Here is a 20,616-nt window from a genome sequence, read left to right on the forward strand (position 1 = left end):
TGTACAATGTACATTGTACACGTAATTTATTCACTATATTTTCAGCGCTATTATATAAACTTCAGACCTGTAGCTACCGGTCTTAACAAAAAACTCGGGTGGACGACCTACAGTTCTATGCGTGATAAAAAGTTGAAATATGAAGCGCACAAAAATTGCGCTACATGTAGTTTTAATTTGGACTGATAAATCTTATTTCCGAACACATTCTGTACAAATATTTGATTCCAAAAAATATCCTCGGACATCTTACATACACGTACTTCTTATTGTCACTGTACTTGCCTGATATTATTTTTAATATCATCACCAGAACCGTAAAGTGAAGAGGTGTAGTGTGTTTAAAGTGATTATGGCGACTCTCCTATACACGAGGGATAGTATTATTATCTCCATTTTCCGTGGTCGGTGCATGAAAGCGCTTTAAAGAAAAATTCTGAGGCAAATAAAGTAACGATATCAGCTAGGCAATAAAATTATTGTTTGTTTTGAATTGCCTCCCGCCTCATTGAAATACTCGCCGCTAAAAAATATCATTGGCAAAAAATAAATAAAATAAGCTTAATTAGTGCACAACAGGCGCAACTTTTTGTGCGCCGTAAATTGCAACATTTGAACACGCACGGAGCTGTAGCTCCAAGGTCGTTTATCCGAGGTTTATAGACTTGGAGCTACCTACCTGCAGCTAGATGACTATCTACCAAAGAATAGGAAATGTTTGCAATGTCAATAGCATTTCTGATAATATAAGAAACAAATTAATAAGCAACAACATACTGATCATTTACATTTATTAACAAGTACACCTAGCCACTTCATTTACATGTAAAATATATAGATACTGATAGTAAGAAATAATATTATTTATACATAAAATATACACCGTCGCCACAGTTTAATGAAACATATTTACCATGATAACACTTAATATATAAATATAAACACAGTTTGGGATTATTTGATATATATAAAAGTCATATTTATATACAGTTTGTTGATGTATTAACTATTAATAAAATATCATTTAAGAGGGCTGGATGGGGTTGGCCATCTTTATGTAATATCAATCTCCTACAGGAAGAAGAGCTCTGTATAAGGATACAGCAAAATATTCAAATTTTAAAGTCGAAAATATTTGGATTTTTTCTTTACTAAATGATGGTTTATGACAAAACAAATCATATCTGAAAATTTAGATCTGATGGTTAAGTTGTTGACCATCCAGCCTCCTTAAACAGAATCAATTTATAAAGAAATAAACAGCAAGTTAAAAAGTTCACATTGCTGTTTATTACTTATAATTACATTTGTAAATTAAGATCTCACAAAATTGTGTATTTACATGTACATCTACGTGTACCGAGTATGATCACCACTTTTTCTTACCGAAACACTCGTTAAGTCATAGCTATATAGAAACTGCAGAATTGAAATATACAGGCCCCGTTATTCGATTGGTCGAGACCTACAGCCACCCAAGAAAATCATAATCTGCACGAAATTTCCATAGGAGACGATTTGGCTGTTTCTTTAAGCTAACGTACTGATTTATAGTTATTTTTACTTACCTTTTACGATCAATTCGATCTTAAAGAAAGATATAATATGAACAATAAAATGCTTTCTTTGGCGATTCATGGGGGTTATGAAGAAAACGATCAGTGCAGAGAAAAATTACATAACCCGTAACCCGCTAACTTATGTTTTTTAATTTTTTCCCTTCAATATCGCCACCTTCATATCCCCCCTGAATCACCAAAGAAATCATTTTATTAGTTAAATATTTTCGCTATTCTGCAAGTTCATACATGTATAAGGAAACATATTTTCAAATGTAAATATTTGACTTTAATATTTGATATTTACTATGTAAATGTACACAAAATTACACAATGTCATGTACTACTATGATCACAGTTTGTTTACATGCTATATTGGATTTTCTTCACTTTACCTGTTTCATTTTCACCCACTAAGAGGTTGTCTCTGGTGTCCACACATAAACCTGTTGGATACTGTAAATGACAGTTGTCAATGTAGCGGAGGAACTGTCCGTCCTGATCAATGATGTGGATACGTTGGTTTAAAAAGTCTGCCGTAAGGATCCGACCCTGGCTGTCTATAGTGATGCCGACAGGAAGAAATGGTTCCTTTGTAGTAGAGGGAGGACCGGTGTAGGTAAACCGGAGTTTGCCGGCCTGATTGACCACCACTACTGCACGGGCTTCACAGTCAGCTACACAGATATCTAGGTTCTTGTTCTCACTGATGTATTTAGCATTAAATTCAGATGAATAAAGAGGTTGTCCTTTGTCATCATATTGAATCGATTGTTTCTCTGTGGAGCCAGAGTAACGCACAACTTTTGTTCGTTTATTATCATAAGTGACCATGACAACCAGGAGGTCACCAGAGGAGGTACTACAGACTTGAAGAGGATACCACCCCTGTAGTCTGATCACTGTCTGTATCTGTGTATTCTTCATTATGTTCACAGTTTTATCATCGGGATCAGTATAAACTAGTTCACCACTCTGTGTCACTGCTATGTCAAATGGTATCTTTCCTGACTTTGTTCGGATTGACTTCACTAGTTTACCGTGGAGGTTGTAGAGTCTCATTATGTTGTCTGTACCACACATCCACACCTCATCATCACTCAGAAAGGACACACTGCCTAATTTATTAGATTTTACATACTTTGTGTTTATTTCTGTGATGATCAGTGGTACATCAATGAGCGATCTATCCAGGGGAGAGGACTCAGCACCGGGAGAATCCGTTTTGTAGCCTTGTTCTTCTATCGGGATCGATAATGCTGAGAGAGAACCAATCTGCTGATAAATCTCTTCTTTGTTAATCTTCTGAGGGGTGAAACTTGGTAAGAAAACTGTGAATTTAGGAGGCAATTTTCTGAATTCGGCATTCTTGGATTTGTAGGCAGTGACAAGGCTGACATCATTGGAGTTAAGTAATTTCTTCAAATTATCAATATTCATTTCAATTTCAGAAATACTGCGTTTGATTTCATTTTCCTGCTTAACGAGGACAACCAGGTGTTTGGATTCCATTTCATGCACATCAGATTTCAGTTTTTGAATGGCGATGTCTATTTCTCTGTGCAAGTATTCTCCTTGTTTGTCTAGAGCTGTTGACAATTTCTTGCAGTTTTTAATCAGGTCAGCCTTCTGAACTGGGATAATAGATGCAATCTCTTGGTAGTTAGGATGTATGGAATTTTCTAATTCTTTTAGATCTTTTTTTAATGCTTCCATATTGGTATCTAATATTTTTAAAATACCAACTTGCTTGTGCCCTAGATGTTCATCAAAGGAAATACACTCCACACAAATAGGAATGTTACATTGTTCACAATGAAGGTCACATAATTGTGTGGAATGTTTGGAACACTTAGGATTAAGTCCTCGCTTTTTAAATGGCACCACTTTGTGGTCTGTAGATTCATCTAAGATATGTTCCCCAACACAGGTTTTACACAGATGTATGTGACAGATGTCACAGTATAACGGGGGAACAGGAGTGTCACAGAGATGACACCGTAACACATCCTGGGCCCAAGTACGGGGGTCCATGGTCAACATCTTCAGTTGATGGGTTTTTAATTGATTTCTGTAAAAACAAAAGTACAGTTGTAAACACATATAATAAGATAAATGGCAAACTTGTTTTACTAATTCTTTAAATACCATTTCTGTAAGTGAATAGTCAAAATCGCAGTCACAGGAAGGTAGAGTCTTGAGCCCCCCCCCCCCCCCCAACTACAAATAGATATACCTGGTAATATAGCATACATGTCAATGGGTATATCACCCATACATTGTAGGTATTTCCTAACAGTCTTATTAGAGAGGTTCTTTTGTTCACTTTGCTAATCAATTTTTGTTTTTGGTTTGTGACCCTTCTCCATTTAATTTTTGTTTGTCCTATCTACCTGTTCACCTGAGTCTATTCACCCAGAGTCTGTTCGTTCCAATTATCTTTCGCCCTAAACCTTGTTTGTCCACCTAAATCTTAAACCATATCATTTTAGAATACAGTCCCTAAAATGTTTTACTTTGCCACTTGAACCGTGCATGAATGGTGAGCACACGGTGAGCGCACTTTGGGCAAACAGTGAGCACAGGCTGAACGAAACTTGGTGAGCACGATGAGTGAGTATGGAGCAAATGCAGAACACAAACGGAGCGCAAAGATGAGTGCAAAGTTAACAGTGAACGCACTGTGAAGGTGATGTGAACGATTCTTCCCTACATCGTGTTTCTTCGCTAATCAGGAAAATATAACAAATAAACTACAAATATTGTTCATCCTTGGAAACACACGGTTTAATATGCGTCATTCCTCTCTTCATCACCCGTGGGTCAGTTTAAACTTCAACGCTTGTTCAACAAATAGATATACCTGGTAATATAGCATGCATGTCAATGAGTATATAACCCATACATTGAAGGTATTTCCTAACAGTCTTATTAGAGAGGTTCTTTTGTTCACTTTGCTAATCAATTTTTGTTTTTGGTTTGTGACCCACGGTTTAATATGCGTCATTCCTCTCTTCATCACCCGTGGATCAGTTAAAACTTCAACGCTCGTTTTAGTGAAAAAATATATATAACTAGAGCAAAGCTCGTTGCAAAGCAACGAGTGGGTCTTCCGTTAATGTCGGAAGTAAACCTGGAAGTTCCTGAAAGAAGCAGAGCTCTAAAACCAATAACAAGAGTAACTAAAATAAAAAAGATGAAAAAAATCGAATTATTCCTGGTACGACTTAACAAAATACGAATGATTTTAAGTACGACTTAACAAACACCTTTCCGATTTCAAGAACGACTAAACAAAAAAAATCGAATCGGTTAAAGTACGACTTAACAATTATTTTTGGTACGAGTTAATTTTACTTTAAACATTACGCTATTTTTTAAACCAAGGACGCGGAATCAAAATTTCCGGAAAAATCAATTTTTAAACCCCGATATCTCTGTAATGCATCGTCCGATTTTAAAACGGGTTTCGGTTTTAAATTAAGCTTAATAAAAGCTTCTTTGCTGCTTTATGATTAACATCAAATTATTGGTCAGAAAAGAGTTATCATTAAAAGACTTAGTAGCCCTTCTGGCCCCTAATTTGTGAGGCCAGCCCCTTTTTCTTGATATCAAATAAAAGGTATCGTTAATATAAACATATTTTGTTTTACAAGTGTTTATGAATTGTAAACCGTTCTCGAGATATCTGTACAAATGTGTTTTAGGGGCCGACCCTTTAACCCCTTACCGGGGCCACTAACAACAAAATTTTTGGTTTAATATTGTTCAGAACAATATTTTGAACAATGTTTGTTCTACATTGCATTTTAAAATATTTTTCCTTTTTCAGATATTAATGATCAGAGTTTTGAGTTCTGGCCCCTTGAAACCCCTAATTACGTAATATATGACTTAGGTATGGTAATGTATAGATGAACAGCTGTACAATGAGTATTTTGCTTCTATAATTAATAACAAAATATTGTTCTGTAAAGAGTTATTGTAAGAAGACATTAGAGCCCTCTTGACCCCTAATTTGAGGGGCCAGCCCCTTTTTCTTGACATCAAATGAAAGGTCTTGTAAATATAAACATATTTTGTTCAACAAGTGTTCATGAAATGTTAACCGTTCTTGAGATATCTGTACAAATGTGTTTTAGGGGCCGACCCTTTAACTCCTAAATGGGGTCATAAACAAAAACATTTAAGGTAGCATATTGTACAAAACATTATTTTGAACAACTTTTGTTCTATATTGCTTTTCAAAATATTTCTCCTTTTTCAGATATTAATGATCAAAGTTTTGAACTTCTAGCCCCTTGAAACCCCTAATTACGTAATATATGACTTAAGTATGGTACTGTATAGATAAACAGCTGTACAATGAACATTTTTGCTTCTATAATTGATAACAAATTATTATTCACTAAAAAGTTATTGCAAATAGACTTTAGAGCCCTCTTGGCCCCTAATTTGAGGGGTCAGCCCCTTTTTCTTGATATTAAATAAAAGCCCGTGCAAATTGAAACAGCTTTTGCATTACATGTCTTAACAAAATATTTATAGGTCAAAAGATATTACGGAAAAAGTTCGAAAATTTTGTGAAAAAATTTGGTGCTAATTTTCAGGTTCAGGCGAGCTTCTAGGCCTTGCGCATTTTTCGCAATTGGAAGCATGGAGGGAAATCTACAGACATTCATCTACAATCCCTGCAAATTTCAAGCTTTTATTATGATTAGTTTCAGAGGAGATGCGTGGACAAAATGACTCTTAAAAATTTACAATATCGTCCATATCTAAAACCGGAAGTGACGTAATCATTTGAAATTTGAATAATTAGTAGCGCCAGTGATGCTTTAAAACTCCTAAAAAATTGGTGTTAATCGGTTGAATAGTTTCTGAGAAATAACGCTTCAAAAAAGTCAGAAAAAGAAAAAAAAGTATAACTAGAGCAAAGCTCGTTGCAAAGCAACGAGTGGGTCTTCCGTTAATGTCGGCTGGAAGTTCCTGTAAGAAGCAGAGCTCTAAAACCAATAACAAGAGTAACTAAAATATAAAAGATGAAAAAAATGGAATTATTCCTGGTACGACTTAACAAAATACGAATGGTTTTAAGTACGACTTAACAAACACCTTTCCGATTTAAAGAACGACTTAACAAAAAAAAAATCCGAATGTGTTCAAGTACGACTTAACAATTATTTTTGGTACGAGTTAATTTTACTTTAAACATTACGCTATTTTTTAAACCAAGGATGCGGAATCAAAATTTCCGGAAAAATCAATTTTTAAACCCGGATATCTCTGTAATGCATCGTCCGATTTTAAAACGGGTTTCGGTTTTAAATTAAGCTTAATAAAAGCTTCTTTGCTGCTTTATGATTAATATCAAATCATTGGTCAGAAAAGAGTTATCATTAAAAGACTTAGTAGCCCTTCTGGCCCCTAATTTGAGGGGTCAGCCCCTTTTTCTTGATATCAAATAAAAGGTCTCGCTAATATAAACATATTTTGTTTTACAAGTGTTCATGAATTGTAAACTGTTCTCGAGATATCTGTACAAATGCGTTTTAGGGGCCGACCCTTTAACCCCTTACGTGGTCCACTAACAACAAATTTTTTGGTATCATATTGTTAAGAACATTATTTTGAAGAACTTTTGTTCTACATTGCTTTTCAAAATATTTCTCCTTTTTCAGATATTAATGATCAAAGTTTTGAACTTCTGGTCCCTTAAAGCCCCTAATTACGTAATATATGACTTAGGTATGGTAATGTATAGATATACAGCTGTACAATGAACATTTTTGCTTCTATAATTAAAATTAAAATATTGTTCAGTAAAGAGTTATTGTAAGAAGACATTTGAGCCCTCTTGACCCCTAATTTGAGGGGCCAGCCCCTTTTTCTTGACATCAAATGAAAGGTCTTGTAAATATAAACATATTTTGTTTAACAAGTGTTCACAAAATGTTTACCGTTCTTGAGATATCTGTACAAATGTGTCTTAGGGGCCGACCCTTTAACTCCTAAATGGGATCATAAACAAAAACATTTAAGGTAGCATATTGTACAAAACATTATTTTGAACAACTTTTGTTCTACATTGCTTTTCAAAATATTTCTCCTTTTTCAGATATTAATGATCAAAGTTTTGAACTTCTGGCCCCTTGAAGCCCCTAATTACGTAATATATGACTTAAGTATGGTACTGTATAGATAAACAGCTAAACAATGAACATTTTTGCTTCTATAATTGATAACAAATTATTGTTCACTAAAAGGTTATTGCAAATAGACTTTAGAGCCCTCTTGGCCCCTAATTTGAGGGGCCAGCCCTTTTTCTTGATATCAAATAAAAGCCCGTGCAAATTGAAACAACTTTTGCATTACATGTTTTAACAAAATATTTATACGTCAAAAGATATTACGGAAAAAGTGCAAAATTTTGTGAAAAAATTTGGTGCTCATTTTCAGGTTCAGGCGAGCTTCTAGGCCTTGCGCATTTTTCGCAATTGGAAGCATGGAGGGAAATCTACAGACATTCATCTACAATCCCTGCAAATTTCAAGCTTTTATCATGATTAGTTTCAGAGAAGATGCGTGGACAAAATGACCCTGAAAAATTTGCAAAATCGTTCATATCTGAAACCGGAAGTGACGTAATCATTTGAAATTTTAGTAATCAGCAGCGACATTGATGCTTTATAACTCCTAAAAATTTGGTGTAAATCGGTTGAATAGTTTCTGAGAAATAACGCTCCAAAAAAGTCAGAAAAAGAAAAAAAAGTATAACTAGAGCAAAGCTCGTTGCAAAGCAACGAGTGGGTCTTCCGTTAATGTCGGAAGTAAAGCTGGAAGTTCCTGTAAGAAGCAGAGCTCTTTAACCAATTACAAGAGTAACTAAAATATAAAAGATGAAAAAAATCGAATTATTCCTGGTACGACTTAACAAAATACGAATGATTTTAAGTATGACTTAACAAACACCTTTCCGATTGCAAGAACGACTTAACAAAAAAAAAATCCGAATGTGTTCAAGTACGACTTAACAATTATTTTTGGTACGAGTTAATTTCACTTTAAACATTACGCTATTTTTTAAACCAAGGACGCGGAATCAAAATTTCCGGAAAAATCAATTTTTAAACCCCGATATCTCTGTAATGCATCGTCCGATTTTAAAACGGGTTTCGGTTTTTAAATTAAGCTTAATAAAAGCTTCTTTGCTGCTTTATGATTAATATCAAATTATTGGTCAGAAAAGAGTTATTATGAAAAGACTTAGTAGCCCTTCTGGCCCCTAATTTGAGGGGTCAGTCCCTTTCTCTTGATATCAAATAAAAGGTCTCGCTAATATAAACATATTTTGTTCTACAAGTGTTCATGAATTGTAAACCGTTCTCGAAATATCTGTACAAATGCGTTTTAGGGGCCGACCCTTTAACCCCTTACCAGGGCCACTAACAACAACATTTTTGGTATCATATTGTTAAGAACATTATTTTGAACAACTTTTATTCTACATTGCTTTTAAAAATATTTCTCCTTTTTCAGATATTAATGATCAGAGTTTTGAGTTCTGGCCCCTTGAAACCCCCAATTACGTAATATATGACTTAGGTATGGTAATGTATAGATGAACAGCTGTACAATGAACATTTTTGCTTCTATAATTAATAACAAAATATTGTTCAGTAAAGAGTTATTGTAAGAATACATTAGAGCCCTCTTGACCCCTAATTTGAGGGGCCAGCCCCTTTTTCTTGACATCAAATTAAAGGTCTTGTAAATATAAACATATTTTGTTTAACAAGTGTTCACAAAATGTTTACCGTTCTTGAGATATCTGTACAAATGTGTTTTAGGGGCTGACCCTTTAACTCCTAAATGGGGTCATAAACAAAAACATTTAAGGTAGCATATTGTACAAAACATTATTTTGAACAACTTTTGTTCTACATTGCTTTTAAAAATATTTCTCCTTTTTCAGATATTAATGATCAAATTTTGAACTTCTGGCCCCTTGAAACCACTAATTACGTAACATATGACTTAAGTATGGTACTGTATAGATAGACAGCTGTACAATGAACATTTTTGCTTCAATAATTGATAACAAATTATTGTTCACTAAAAAGTTATTGCAAATAGACTTTAGAGCCCTCTTGACCCCTAATTTGAGGGACCAGCCCCTTTTTCTTGATATCAAATAAAAGCCCGTGCAAATTGAAACAGCTTTTGCATTACATGTTTTAACAAAATATTTATATGTCAAAAGATATTACGGAAAATGTGCGAAAATTTTGTGAAAAAAATTGGTGCTAATTTTCAGGTTCAGGCGAGCTTCCAAGCCTTGCGCATTTTTCGCAATTGGAAGCATGGAGGGAAATCTACAGACATTCATCTAAAATCTCTGCAAATTTCAAGCTTTTATCATGATTAGTTTCAGAGGAGATGCGTGGACAAAATGACCCTTAAAAATTTACAAAATCGTCCATATCTGAAACCGGAAGTGACGTAATCATTTGAAATTTTAATAATCAGTAGCGACATTGATGCTTTATAACTCCTGAAAATTTGGTGTAAATCGATTGAATAGTTTTTGAGAAATAACGCTCCAAAAAAGTCAGAAAAAGAAAAAAAAGTATAACTAGAGCAAAGCTCGTTGCAAAGCAACGAGTGGGTCTTCCGTTAATGTCGGAAGTAAAGCTGGAAGTTCCTGTAAGAAGCAGAGCTCTTAAACCAATAACAAGAGTACCTTAAATAAAAAGATGAAAAAATCGAATTATTCCTGGTACGACTTAACAAAAACCGAATAATTTTACGTACGACTTAACAAAAACCTTTCCGATTTCAAGAACGACTTAAAAAAAAATCCGAATGTGTTACAGTACGACTTAACAATTAATTTTTAGGTACAAGTTAATTTAACCAAGAACTTGATACTAATTTCTTAACCAAAAACGCGGAATCAAATTTTCCGGAAAAATCATTTTTTGAACTCGTATATCTCTTTCATGCATCGTCCGATTTTAAAACGGATTTCAGTGTTAGATTCAGCTTGATAAGCTTGATAAAACACATATTCATTTTTGATTTGATCAGCAAATTCATTTTTTCGAAAAATTTGTTTCACTTCCGGTTTCGACCGGAAGTGACGGATTTTTATTTCCAGCCTTATTGCACATGTAAATTGCCAAATTCATAACCACAGAAAATTTCGAGACTCTATCTTAAAGCGTTTTTGAAAAATGTCGCGGACAAAATGACTTTTTTTGAAGTTTAAAAATGACGTAACGTCAAAACGGAAGTGATGTTGTTATGGAAACTTTAATATCTTTGAGGCAATATAATTGCACATAATCCCTGAAAGTTTCCTTTAAATAAGTTGAAAACTTTTTGAGTTATGAAGCCGAAAAGGAGTCAGAAAAAAAAGAAAAAGAAAAAAAATAATAATAAAAAGAAACCGAAGAATAACAAGAGGGTCTTCCGTTGGAAACGGAAGACCCTAATAAAGAAAAAGAAACCGTAGAATAACAGAAGGGTTTTCCGTTGAAAACGGAAAACCCTAATAATAAAGGAAAAGAAACCGTAGAATAACAGAAGGGTTTTCCGTTGAAAACGGAAAACCCTAATAATAAAGAAAAAGAAACCGTAGAATAACAGAAGGGTTTTCCGTTGAAAACGGAAAACCCTAAATATCATCCAATCAAAATATTCGTTACAGGAGTGGAGCTCTTCTGGTTCGGGTACAAGCATTATTAAACAATATAATTTGACAATATTTGCGTCAAATAGATTATTTAATCAAGAAAATGAGTCACAAAGGTAAGCCTTCCGTCTTACGGATCCAATTGAGGGTCAGCTCAAACTTAGTGATGACAAGTCCAGTAATTCTTTTTCTTCGGTTTTATTAAGCGTGATCGTATAGTTACAATTACATCAGCTAATAGCAGCCCAAATCAGGAGTCTTCACAATCTCATTTCATATGGGTATATATAAGGTTTTACTTATGATGGACAGTTTTGACTAGTTCGGCCCATATACGACGATCATGAGTGAACATTTAGTGTTCGAAATTAAGATTAATAGTTTATTTCTAAATAAAGTAACAAAACCGTCAAAACTGTCAATCAAAGAGTCTGGATGCAAGATGTGAGTCTCCGAGTCCTGGGTCTCGGAGTCCCCCACCTAGTATGAGGCATCACTTACTCACAATACGTTCATTCATGTACGGCATAAAAGGCTACAAAGGTTAATATATAGAATACACAATACATGACTCAATATAGAGTACTAGAGCTATCGTTGCAGACACAGAATCGCCAAATATGTCACTTGTTGTTAAACTCTCAATTTGGATATTATTATGCCCGTATTATGCACCTGGTTTCATAACATCATTTAGGAATACTACGCATTGCTACAAGAGTCACAGAGTTCATTCTGTTAATTATCATTAATACCATTCAGTGCGCAGTATTTAGGTACACATAAATATCATAGTGACCATTATGTAATACTAGCAATTCAAGGTCATAGCATGGCTATCTGTTTACACAAAGCATGACGGTCTACTAAGTCTTTACGATTTAATAGACACATGTGGTTTTTGTCGATTTTATACACATTTAATTATTTGCCGGAAAATTTGTTCAATTTGTTTTTTACTTTAAAAGGTAAAAACTAAATAGAAAAAGGATAGATTATGTACCATGGACTTTGTTCCATGCTCATTTTTAAACATATTGTTGTTTTATTTTTTTTTAATCGGTCGGTATCAAAAGACTGGCAACCATACGCATACAAGTACAAAACGATTTTTTAGCAGTTGTAGCAATTTCTTTTTCTCGACCCCACAATATTGAAGTAATTCCTCGGATAAAGGACTATGTGCGGTTTTATGCATTTTTTGCCCCCAAAATTAAAAAGAGCTTTCAAAATAAGGTAAAAGATATTGGAAATAAAGGTGTAAAAGAATATCACCACAGTGACGCCATAATGTAGAAATGACTTCATAAAGATTGTATTATTTTGATAAATTGGTGTTTTGTATTGTAGCAAAATATGGGTGTTTTCTGATGGTTTTTCGACTAGGAAACATCGAGCGCAGGCTTGCTCAAGTACCATTTTTCAGTATAATCTGTATACATGTAACTATCTGAAAAAAAAAACATGTTAAAATCGCACTTGAGCAGACCTGCGCTCTATACTTCCGAATGCAAAATATAGAGCAAAAAGGAGAATATTTTCCTTTTTTTTGCAAATTTGCGGGAATTAAGTCATTTAGGTGACGCCATAGATTAACAGTGAATGAACAATGGTAACTAAAATCAAGATTAAAGTTATAGGCATCCTGTATACAATTATTTGTGAAATTTTTTTTATAAGATACTATTTAAAAATTGGTTGAAATCGGGGGCAGATATTTGACCATACCGCACATAGTCCGTTGAAATATTGTCATCTGCTAGAGCCAAAAGTTGAGATTTTGGTTGATTTTCGTCTTTATTACACTTAATTTCTTCCTCTTGTGAAACTGTATTTTATTGAATTTCAGTGGACTAGGGTATTAATTTTCTATTTTCATACAATCGTTGTCTGCATAACACTAAGCAGTGAATGGACATCGCTTTTAAAATGGCATTAGAAATATAACGAATACTAGTGCCAAAAAAAAAATTGTTGTACGTTAAGCATTCTGGGGATTTTCCCTGAAGAAAATTCCAAGCCCATTCTGTTGTCTCAAACAAGTGGTATCATTTGTAAAACGTACTCACTGCTTTCAATAAGCGATAAGAAATATTTCTCTTTTGAACTTTGACAATGGAGTATTAAAATAGGTTGATAAAAGGCCTAGTAAGCAATGTCTTTTGAAAATGTAAGATTAGACATAATTTTCCTTTTATCTTAACAAATTTGAAAATGAGTTTCCAAAGGACAATTCTAAATAGAACATGTATTTATTTTTAATACGCTTTGTATTCACTGAAAATTTTAGTAGCCAACAATGCCTTGCAACTCATTCACCCGATTGGTCTGTCAATAAAAGTAATCAGACAACTAATTAAGTATGCCAAGTTATACAGAATCACAAAATCTAGTAGTTTCAATGAATCACACAAACAAACGAGCGCTTAAAAGCGACTTGTTCATTAGATCAATTTACTCGGGGTGCTATATGAGCCACCAATCAACTTGCGTGCTTCAGTAAGAGGATCAACGTTTGAACGGACCCACGGGTGATGGAGAGAGGAACGATGTGTAATCAACCCTGGCCAGGATTTCCGAGGATGCGTATTGTTATCAGCCTAAATTATGGACACCTGATTAGGAAAATAAGGTCTTAAAAGGGCATGGTCACGATTTTGGTCAAATTTTATTTTGAAAGTTTTATGTTTTTATTAATAACAATGCTTTAACAATGCTTTATAAATGCATTTCTAATGATCAAATTTAATTTGAGAGTCATTCGTAGAGTTATAAGCGAGATGCAGGGCTCTGAATTCTTTTTCATGTAAACAAGGCTCGTGCCCTGTTTTTGTTTACATAGGTTCAATATACCAGTAAAAAATCTTTTCCAGCTTATTTGTCCATTTTTTTAAGCATAGATAAACAGTTCCTAACGTCAATCACATTCATTAAAGGTTTAAAACTTCAACGTTCAAAATGAAAAAAAAACAAACGCTTTGTTTACATTGAGAAGAATTTCAAGCTCTGTAACTCGCTTATTACTCAACAAATGCCATTCAAATTTCCATTGCCTGTTAAAAATGCCTTTCTGAAACATTATAAATATTAAAATCGGAAAAATAATTTTTGACCAAAATCGTGACTATGCCCCTTTAAATTGGGAAACGATTTTTTCGATCGGGAATGGGTCTGGTAAACGGAACCAAAAGTAAGCCAGGAAAATCCTTGTATTATATTTTCTGACTGAAAGATAAGTAAATGCTAAACGTAAGGTGAGAGCAAGATGACCGCACAGTGAGCACATTGTGAACAGTGAGCGGGAATGGAGCGGAGCAGAGAGCGCAAGTGAATGCACATTGTAAACAGATAGCCATGCTATGACCTTAAATTGCTCGTATTAAATAATGGTCACTATGATATTTGAGTGTACCTAGGTGCTGCGCACTGAATGGTGCTAAGGATAATTAATAGAATGAAGTCTGTGAATCTTGTAGCACTGTGTAGTATTCCTAAATGATGTTATAAAACCAGGTACATATTACGGGCATAATAATATCCAAATTGAGAGTTTTAAAAACAAGTGTCATATTTGGCGAATCTGTGTCTGCAACAATTGCTCTGGTACTTTATATTGAGTCATGTATTGTGTATTCTATATATTAACCTTCGTAACCTTTTATGCCATGTATGAATGAACGTATTATGAGTAAGTGATGCCTCATACTAGGTGGGGGACTCCGAGACCCAGGACTCGGAGACTCACATCCGGCATCCAGACTCTTTGATTGGCAGTTTTGACGGTTTTGTTACTTTATTTAGAAATAACATATTAATCTTAATTTTGAACACTAAATGTTCATTCATGATCGTCGTAAATGGGCCGAACTAGTCAGAACTGTCCATCATAAGTAAAACCTTATATATACCCCTGTAAAATGATGTTGAAGAGAGATTGATATAGATAGACCCCGCATATAGATAGATTCCGCTTATAGAGATTCCGAGACTCCTGATTTGGGCTGGTATTAGCTGATGTAATTGTAACTATACGATCACGCTTAATAAAACCGCTTGAGAAAGAAATACTGGACTTGTCATCACTAAGTTTGAGCTGACCCTCAATTGGATCCGTAAGACGGAAGGTTTACATGAACTTTCTTGGTGCCAGTGACCAGGACTGAGCGAAGTTCAATACAGAGTAAGGTAAGAACCATTTCTATATGTCTCTTATAGCTATCTCGAAGTAAACAACTTTGTCGAAGCAACCAATATGACGACAGGTGATGGGTTTGATAAAAAAGAATTTAAAAATCAAATGGAGCAATTAGAAAAACAATTCGCAGGGTTGGGTCAGAACAAAGAAAATAAAGGGCAAGCAACAGGTCAAAAATCTTCAGAAAAAGAACAGATTAAACAAAATACTTTTGAAACATATCGTGATGCTAGGCCGTATGAAACTCGTGAACCTCGACACCGAGTCCCAAATCAGGATGATGATAAAGATTTTTTCATTGGTCAAGTTAAAGCTATAACAGCCGCACTCTCGGTGCCCCTATCTTCTGTGATAACTCCTTTTGAGGGAGATGCTCAAAAATTTAAACAGTGGATAAAAGAAGTTGAAAAGTACAGTGTTATGTCTGGGAAACAAGGTCATGAGATCCCCATGCTTGCATACATAACGAGTAAGGGTTCAGTGGGGGGTTATATTAAAAGGTATTTAGATGAAACAGATGCGTCTGAAGAAATCCCATCTTGGAACGATCTTAAGGAATCCCTTAAAAATAGATTTGCAGAAATAACAGACCCCCAACACGCGTTAGCAGTAATGCGTAAGACTCGACAAAATTCAAATGAAAGTGTTCAGTTGTTCGCCGAGAGACTATTACAAATCGCGGAAGACGCCTACAGTAATGAAAGACTAAAAGCTCCTTTGATACAACAACCGTTAGTAGATATCTTTTGTGACGGGTTGACATTCGACTATCTCAGAATGAAAATTTTGCGAGAAAACCCTAAAGATTTAGAATCTGCAATTCAAATAGCAATGCGAGAACAAAATCTGAGACAGAGGCTAGCGACAAGAGGGTCAAATATGACAGAAATTGTACAAAGTAATGACAACAGACGAACTCTTTCAAATTTTGATACTACTCTTCCCTTATTAAAGGATAGAGCAGATAATCTTACCTCAGTAGAAACAAGGCATGTAGAACTAATTGAAATTGACTATGCGCGTAATAGTAGGTGTTTTAAATGCAAACAAGCGGGTCATAGGGCTCGATTTTGTACTCAAAATAAACCCCAAGTCAGGTCCCGTCCTCAAATAAATAAACGACCCAGTCAAAACAAACCCGTCCATAATATAGAGCAGAAACCCAGTTCGCCTGTGGAATGTTGGAATTGTGGTATAGTAGGTCATGTGCGTGCAGATTGTTGGAGCTCGCATATGTATCAAAGAGCGCAGCAAAATCGGGGCAGACCATCAAATCGTCAAGGCCGAACATATGAATCTAGCGACCAAGTAAATAGGGGATCATCTCAAAATTTCAAACCTCGCTCTTATTTTGACAAACAAAAACAGGAAAACTAAGACGTTCTTCCTTCGTTGAAACCCGAGGAAAGAACTTTAAACAACGACCTACATATTTAATTTTACTAACAACCCCAGTAGCTGTTTATTAAGAGTAGGAAAACATAAATTTAGAGCTTTGGTAGATACAGGTGCAGCTGTATCTCTAATTAGTAAGAAAATGTATGATAATGTATTTCCCCGCCCCAAGTTGTTTAATAATGACATCCCCTCTTTACAAGCAGCAAATGGCAATTCTTTAATTGCGAAAGGGTTTGTAAATATTTCCTTTAAGATTTCAGGGTTAACTTTAGACCACAAACTTTATGTGACAAAGGGACTCAACCGAAACATGATTCTCGGTCGTGATTGGCTCAAGAAAAACAATGTTCGTTTATACTTTGATCTTGGACTCATGCGTATTGATGGCAAAGTATACGCGGAACTTAAAGAAGATTTACACATCTCAACTATTGTAAGAACTCCTAAGAAACTTATTATGAGACCAAACACGGTGACTGTATTCTATGGAAAAATAAATAACAATTTTCCTCTGGGAAAAAATGACTTGGTTGAAGTGAACAGCGTAGACAATAACTGCATTATGGAAGACCCAGGATTATATTTAAAAGACGCCGTTTGTATAGTTCGGAAAGATAAGAAAGTTCCAATGATCTTCGTTAACCAAACTAAAAAAAATTATAAAATTCCAAGAGGCTACATAGTAGGACGAATTACCGCATTAAAACAGAAGGAAATCTCAGAATCTCAGACTACTCAAGACACAAAAGAAGAAACTGATGTACCTAAAAGATTTGAACACTCAATCAAAAGACTTGTGAGCAAAAACAATGATTTATTTGCAAAGAAAGACAGTGATCTTGGAGTGACTGATACTGTTAAAATGAAGATAGAAACTGGAGATCACCACCCAATAAAGAACAGACCCTACCGTGTACCCTTAAATAAAAGACAGATAATTGACAAGGCCATACTGGAAATGATGGACGCAAAGATTATTGAGAGATCACAATCGCCTTGGTCATTTCCCTTAGTAGTGGTGAAGAAAAAGGACGGATCAGACCGGATTTGCGTTGACTTTAGAAGCTTGAATAAGATAGTGAAACCCGTATCATTCCGGCCACCGTTGATTGATGACATCCTATGTTTACTAGGTAAGGCAAAATATTTCACTGCACTAGACTTAAAGAGTGGATATTGGCAAGTGAAATTAGAAGATTCAAGTAAAGAAATAACGGCCTTTGCATGTCACAAAGGACTATTTCAATTCAACCGTATGCCATTTGGGTTGAGTAATGCACCAGCAGTTTTTCAGGAGCTGATGAACATAGTTCTTCAAGGACAATAGGAGTTTGCTATCGCATACCTGGATGACATTCTTATATTCTCAGAGACACCGGAAGATCATCTTCGCCATATTCAAGACGTTTTCAACCGCCTAAGGAAGCATGGACTTAAAATGAAGCTAAAGAAATGTAGTTTCTTCAAGGAACAGACAGAATATCTTGGTTTCATCATTGATGAACATGGCGTTACACCTGATCCAAAGAAAGTCGAAGCTATAAGAAAGTTACCAGCTCCCACAACAGTCCGAGAAGTTCGTGGCTTTATAGGCATGTGTAGTTATTACAGGAGATTCATACCGAACTTCTCTAAGATTGCAGAACCATTGATTGACTTAACCAGAAAGTATGCAAGGTTTAAATGGACATCATGTTGTCAAAAAGCGTTTGACTTTATTAAAGAAAGTTTAACGGTAGTGCCTTTACTAGCATATCCAGATACTAATAAGCCGTACATAAACATAAGACGGAAGGCTTACAACATTAAATGCACAGTGAGCGCACAGTTAGCGCAAAATGAACACATGGAAAAATGGGAAAGTAAAACGTTTCAGATACTGTAAGAATTTTTATTTCACTATCTCTTTGAACTTTTTAAATTTTTTAAATAATAAATTACATTCTACTTTTTATTATAAACTTACTTTTAGGTACTTCCACTTGTTCCAATAACCTTTTCTTACATTTAATGATTTCATTTCTTCAAAAACTTTAAAACGTAATTGGTTTTATTTTTATACTATTGTGCTATAATTGTGCTGATTTGTATAATTATATATATATTTCTTCATAATGTAAAAAATGCTCAGAACACAAAAATAAACTATTATATTATTAATATAATCCTGTATTAAAATAGGGCGAACGGGCCTAAAGCGAACTAAATCGAGGGCTTTCGGACCTAGGACAAAAGGATACTAAGGCAAAAGGAAACTCTAGGGCGAAAGGCGTCAAGGGAGAGCACATTTTAGGGCGAACGAACATACATTCCGCATCTCATATGCACATGTCCTTAAACTTTCAATCGGGGTGATTTTGTTTTGTTGGGAATCCAAACCCTGTTTTAGTCAATTTTAATTTGAATAATATCTTATGTTGACCCCCCCCCCCCCCCCTCCGGTGTTGCTTAAACGCAGAACAGAAATCGGAACTGAAAACGGAAAAAATATTATGACGTTTAATGCCTAAATATTGTATAGATTGGACACAAATATGTACTTTGTATCTTCTTTTCACATTTTATGAATGATTACTATCAAAAGGTAGCTTAACTATTTGATATCATTCCTACGAATGTCTATCAACTATATCGTTGCATTCAATTTGCTTTTAAAAGTACGAAACGGAAAAATGAAATAAAAACAAATTGTGATTAAATAAGCTATTAAAATAACTTATTAATTATTTTCCATTTGTAGCATTGTTGGAATAAGAGTATAGGGCAGTTAACTGAGCGTTTTGTTGCGTTTTTCATGACTTTGAACCTTGCTGGGGATTTTAAACTTGTTTTATAAATTTCAAACATTGAATTTTTAGTGATCCATACTATTTAAAAAATTCATTAATAGATACTGATATCAAAAACGTGACCGACGAACAACATCCACCATCATTGTCAAGAGGTTTTGCTGCAACATCTGTTTGTTAACCTTTTCGTCTCACTTAATCGAAAACAGATTACTTATTCTATGTATTTTAGGCATGACAGTTTCTTTACGTTTTCCAGTGTGATTGTACAGTCCTGCAACCTGATCCAAATAGAGCGCTGGATATGTTGTTTAGTTTGATAAACCGGGACTAGTGGTCAAAGCATGTAATTTTAATTTAGAGAAAATCATACATTCTCTAAATAAATAAAATTTATTATGAATAACTGTTTTACAATATCAAAAATTTACATTAAGTATATTGTTTATAGCTTGTTTGACACATCTATCGAGCAAATAACAGTACATAACATTTTCCGATTCCATTCCGTTTTGCTTTCCGTTCCGCTTTCCATTCTGCGCTTTAGCAACACCCCCTCTCCCCTAATTAGCATAGGATATTTCCGTGACCCCCTCCCCCGGACACTGGTCTAGTCTGTTTCGTGACTCGCGGTGATAAGGTGAAATAACGTGCATTATATCCAGTGTACAACCTTGATTATGGTATTCATTAATATTGATAACACAGTCCTTACAAAAAAAATATTCATAAACAAGCTACAAACCATCACAATCAAACATGGCGAGGCTGGTATTTCTCGGTGTTATGCTAGGTCTAAAACACGCCTGGCGGGGAAAACAAGGCTGTGTAGAAAATCAGTACGCCTGCCTTTTACTTGATGGATAATTAAAAATTTTTCTTTGATATTTTATTCTAATTAACTAAATTAATTATCATAGAAAGAAATATTTTACTTTTAATTAGGTAATTAGCACAAAAAAGAAAAACGTTCAAAGT

At 34.7% G+C, this 20,616-nt stretch overlaps 1 protein-coding gene across 1 annotated transcript; it reads right to left on the bottom strand.

Moving 5' to 3' along the window:
- Nucleotides 1-1,505: 1,505 nt before the first annotated feature.
- LOC128183412 (tripartite motif-containing protein 2-like) lies at nucleotides 1,506-20,419 on the bottom strand. Its single transcript, XM_052852401.1, has 2 exons — nucleotides 20,384-20,419; nucleotides 1,506-3,630 (listed from the first exon to the last, which is right to left on the bottom strand). Exon 2 carries the CDS (start codon nucleotides 3,600-3,602, stop codon nucleotides 1,923-1,925), a length of 1,680 nt encoding a protein of 559 aa, XP_052708361.1. The 5' UTR covers nucleotides 3,603-3,630; nucleotides 20,384-20,419; the 3' UTR covers nucleotides 1,506-1,922.
- Nucleotides 20,420-20,616: the final 197 nt, after the last annotated feature.

Source organism: Crassostrea angulata, chromosome 5, assembly GCF_025612915.1.
Source record: "Crassostrea angulata isolate pt1a10 chromosome 5, ASM2561291v2, whole genome shotgun sequence".
In the NCBI taxonomy this organism is placed as follows: domain Eukaryota; kingdom Metazoa; phylum Mollusca; class Bivalvia; order Ostreida; family Ostreidae; genus Magallana; species Magallana angulata.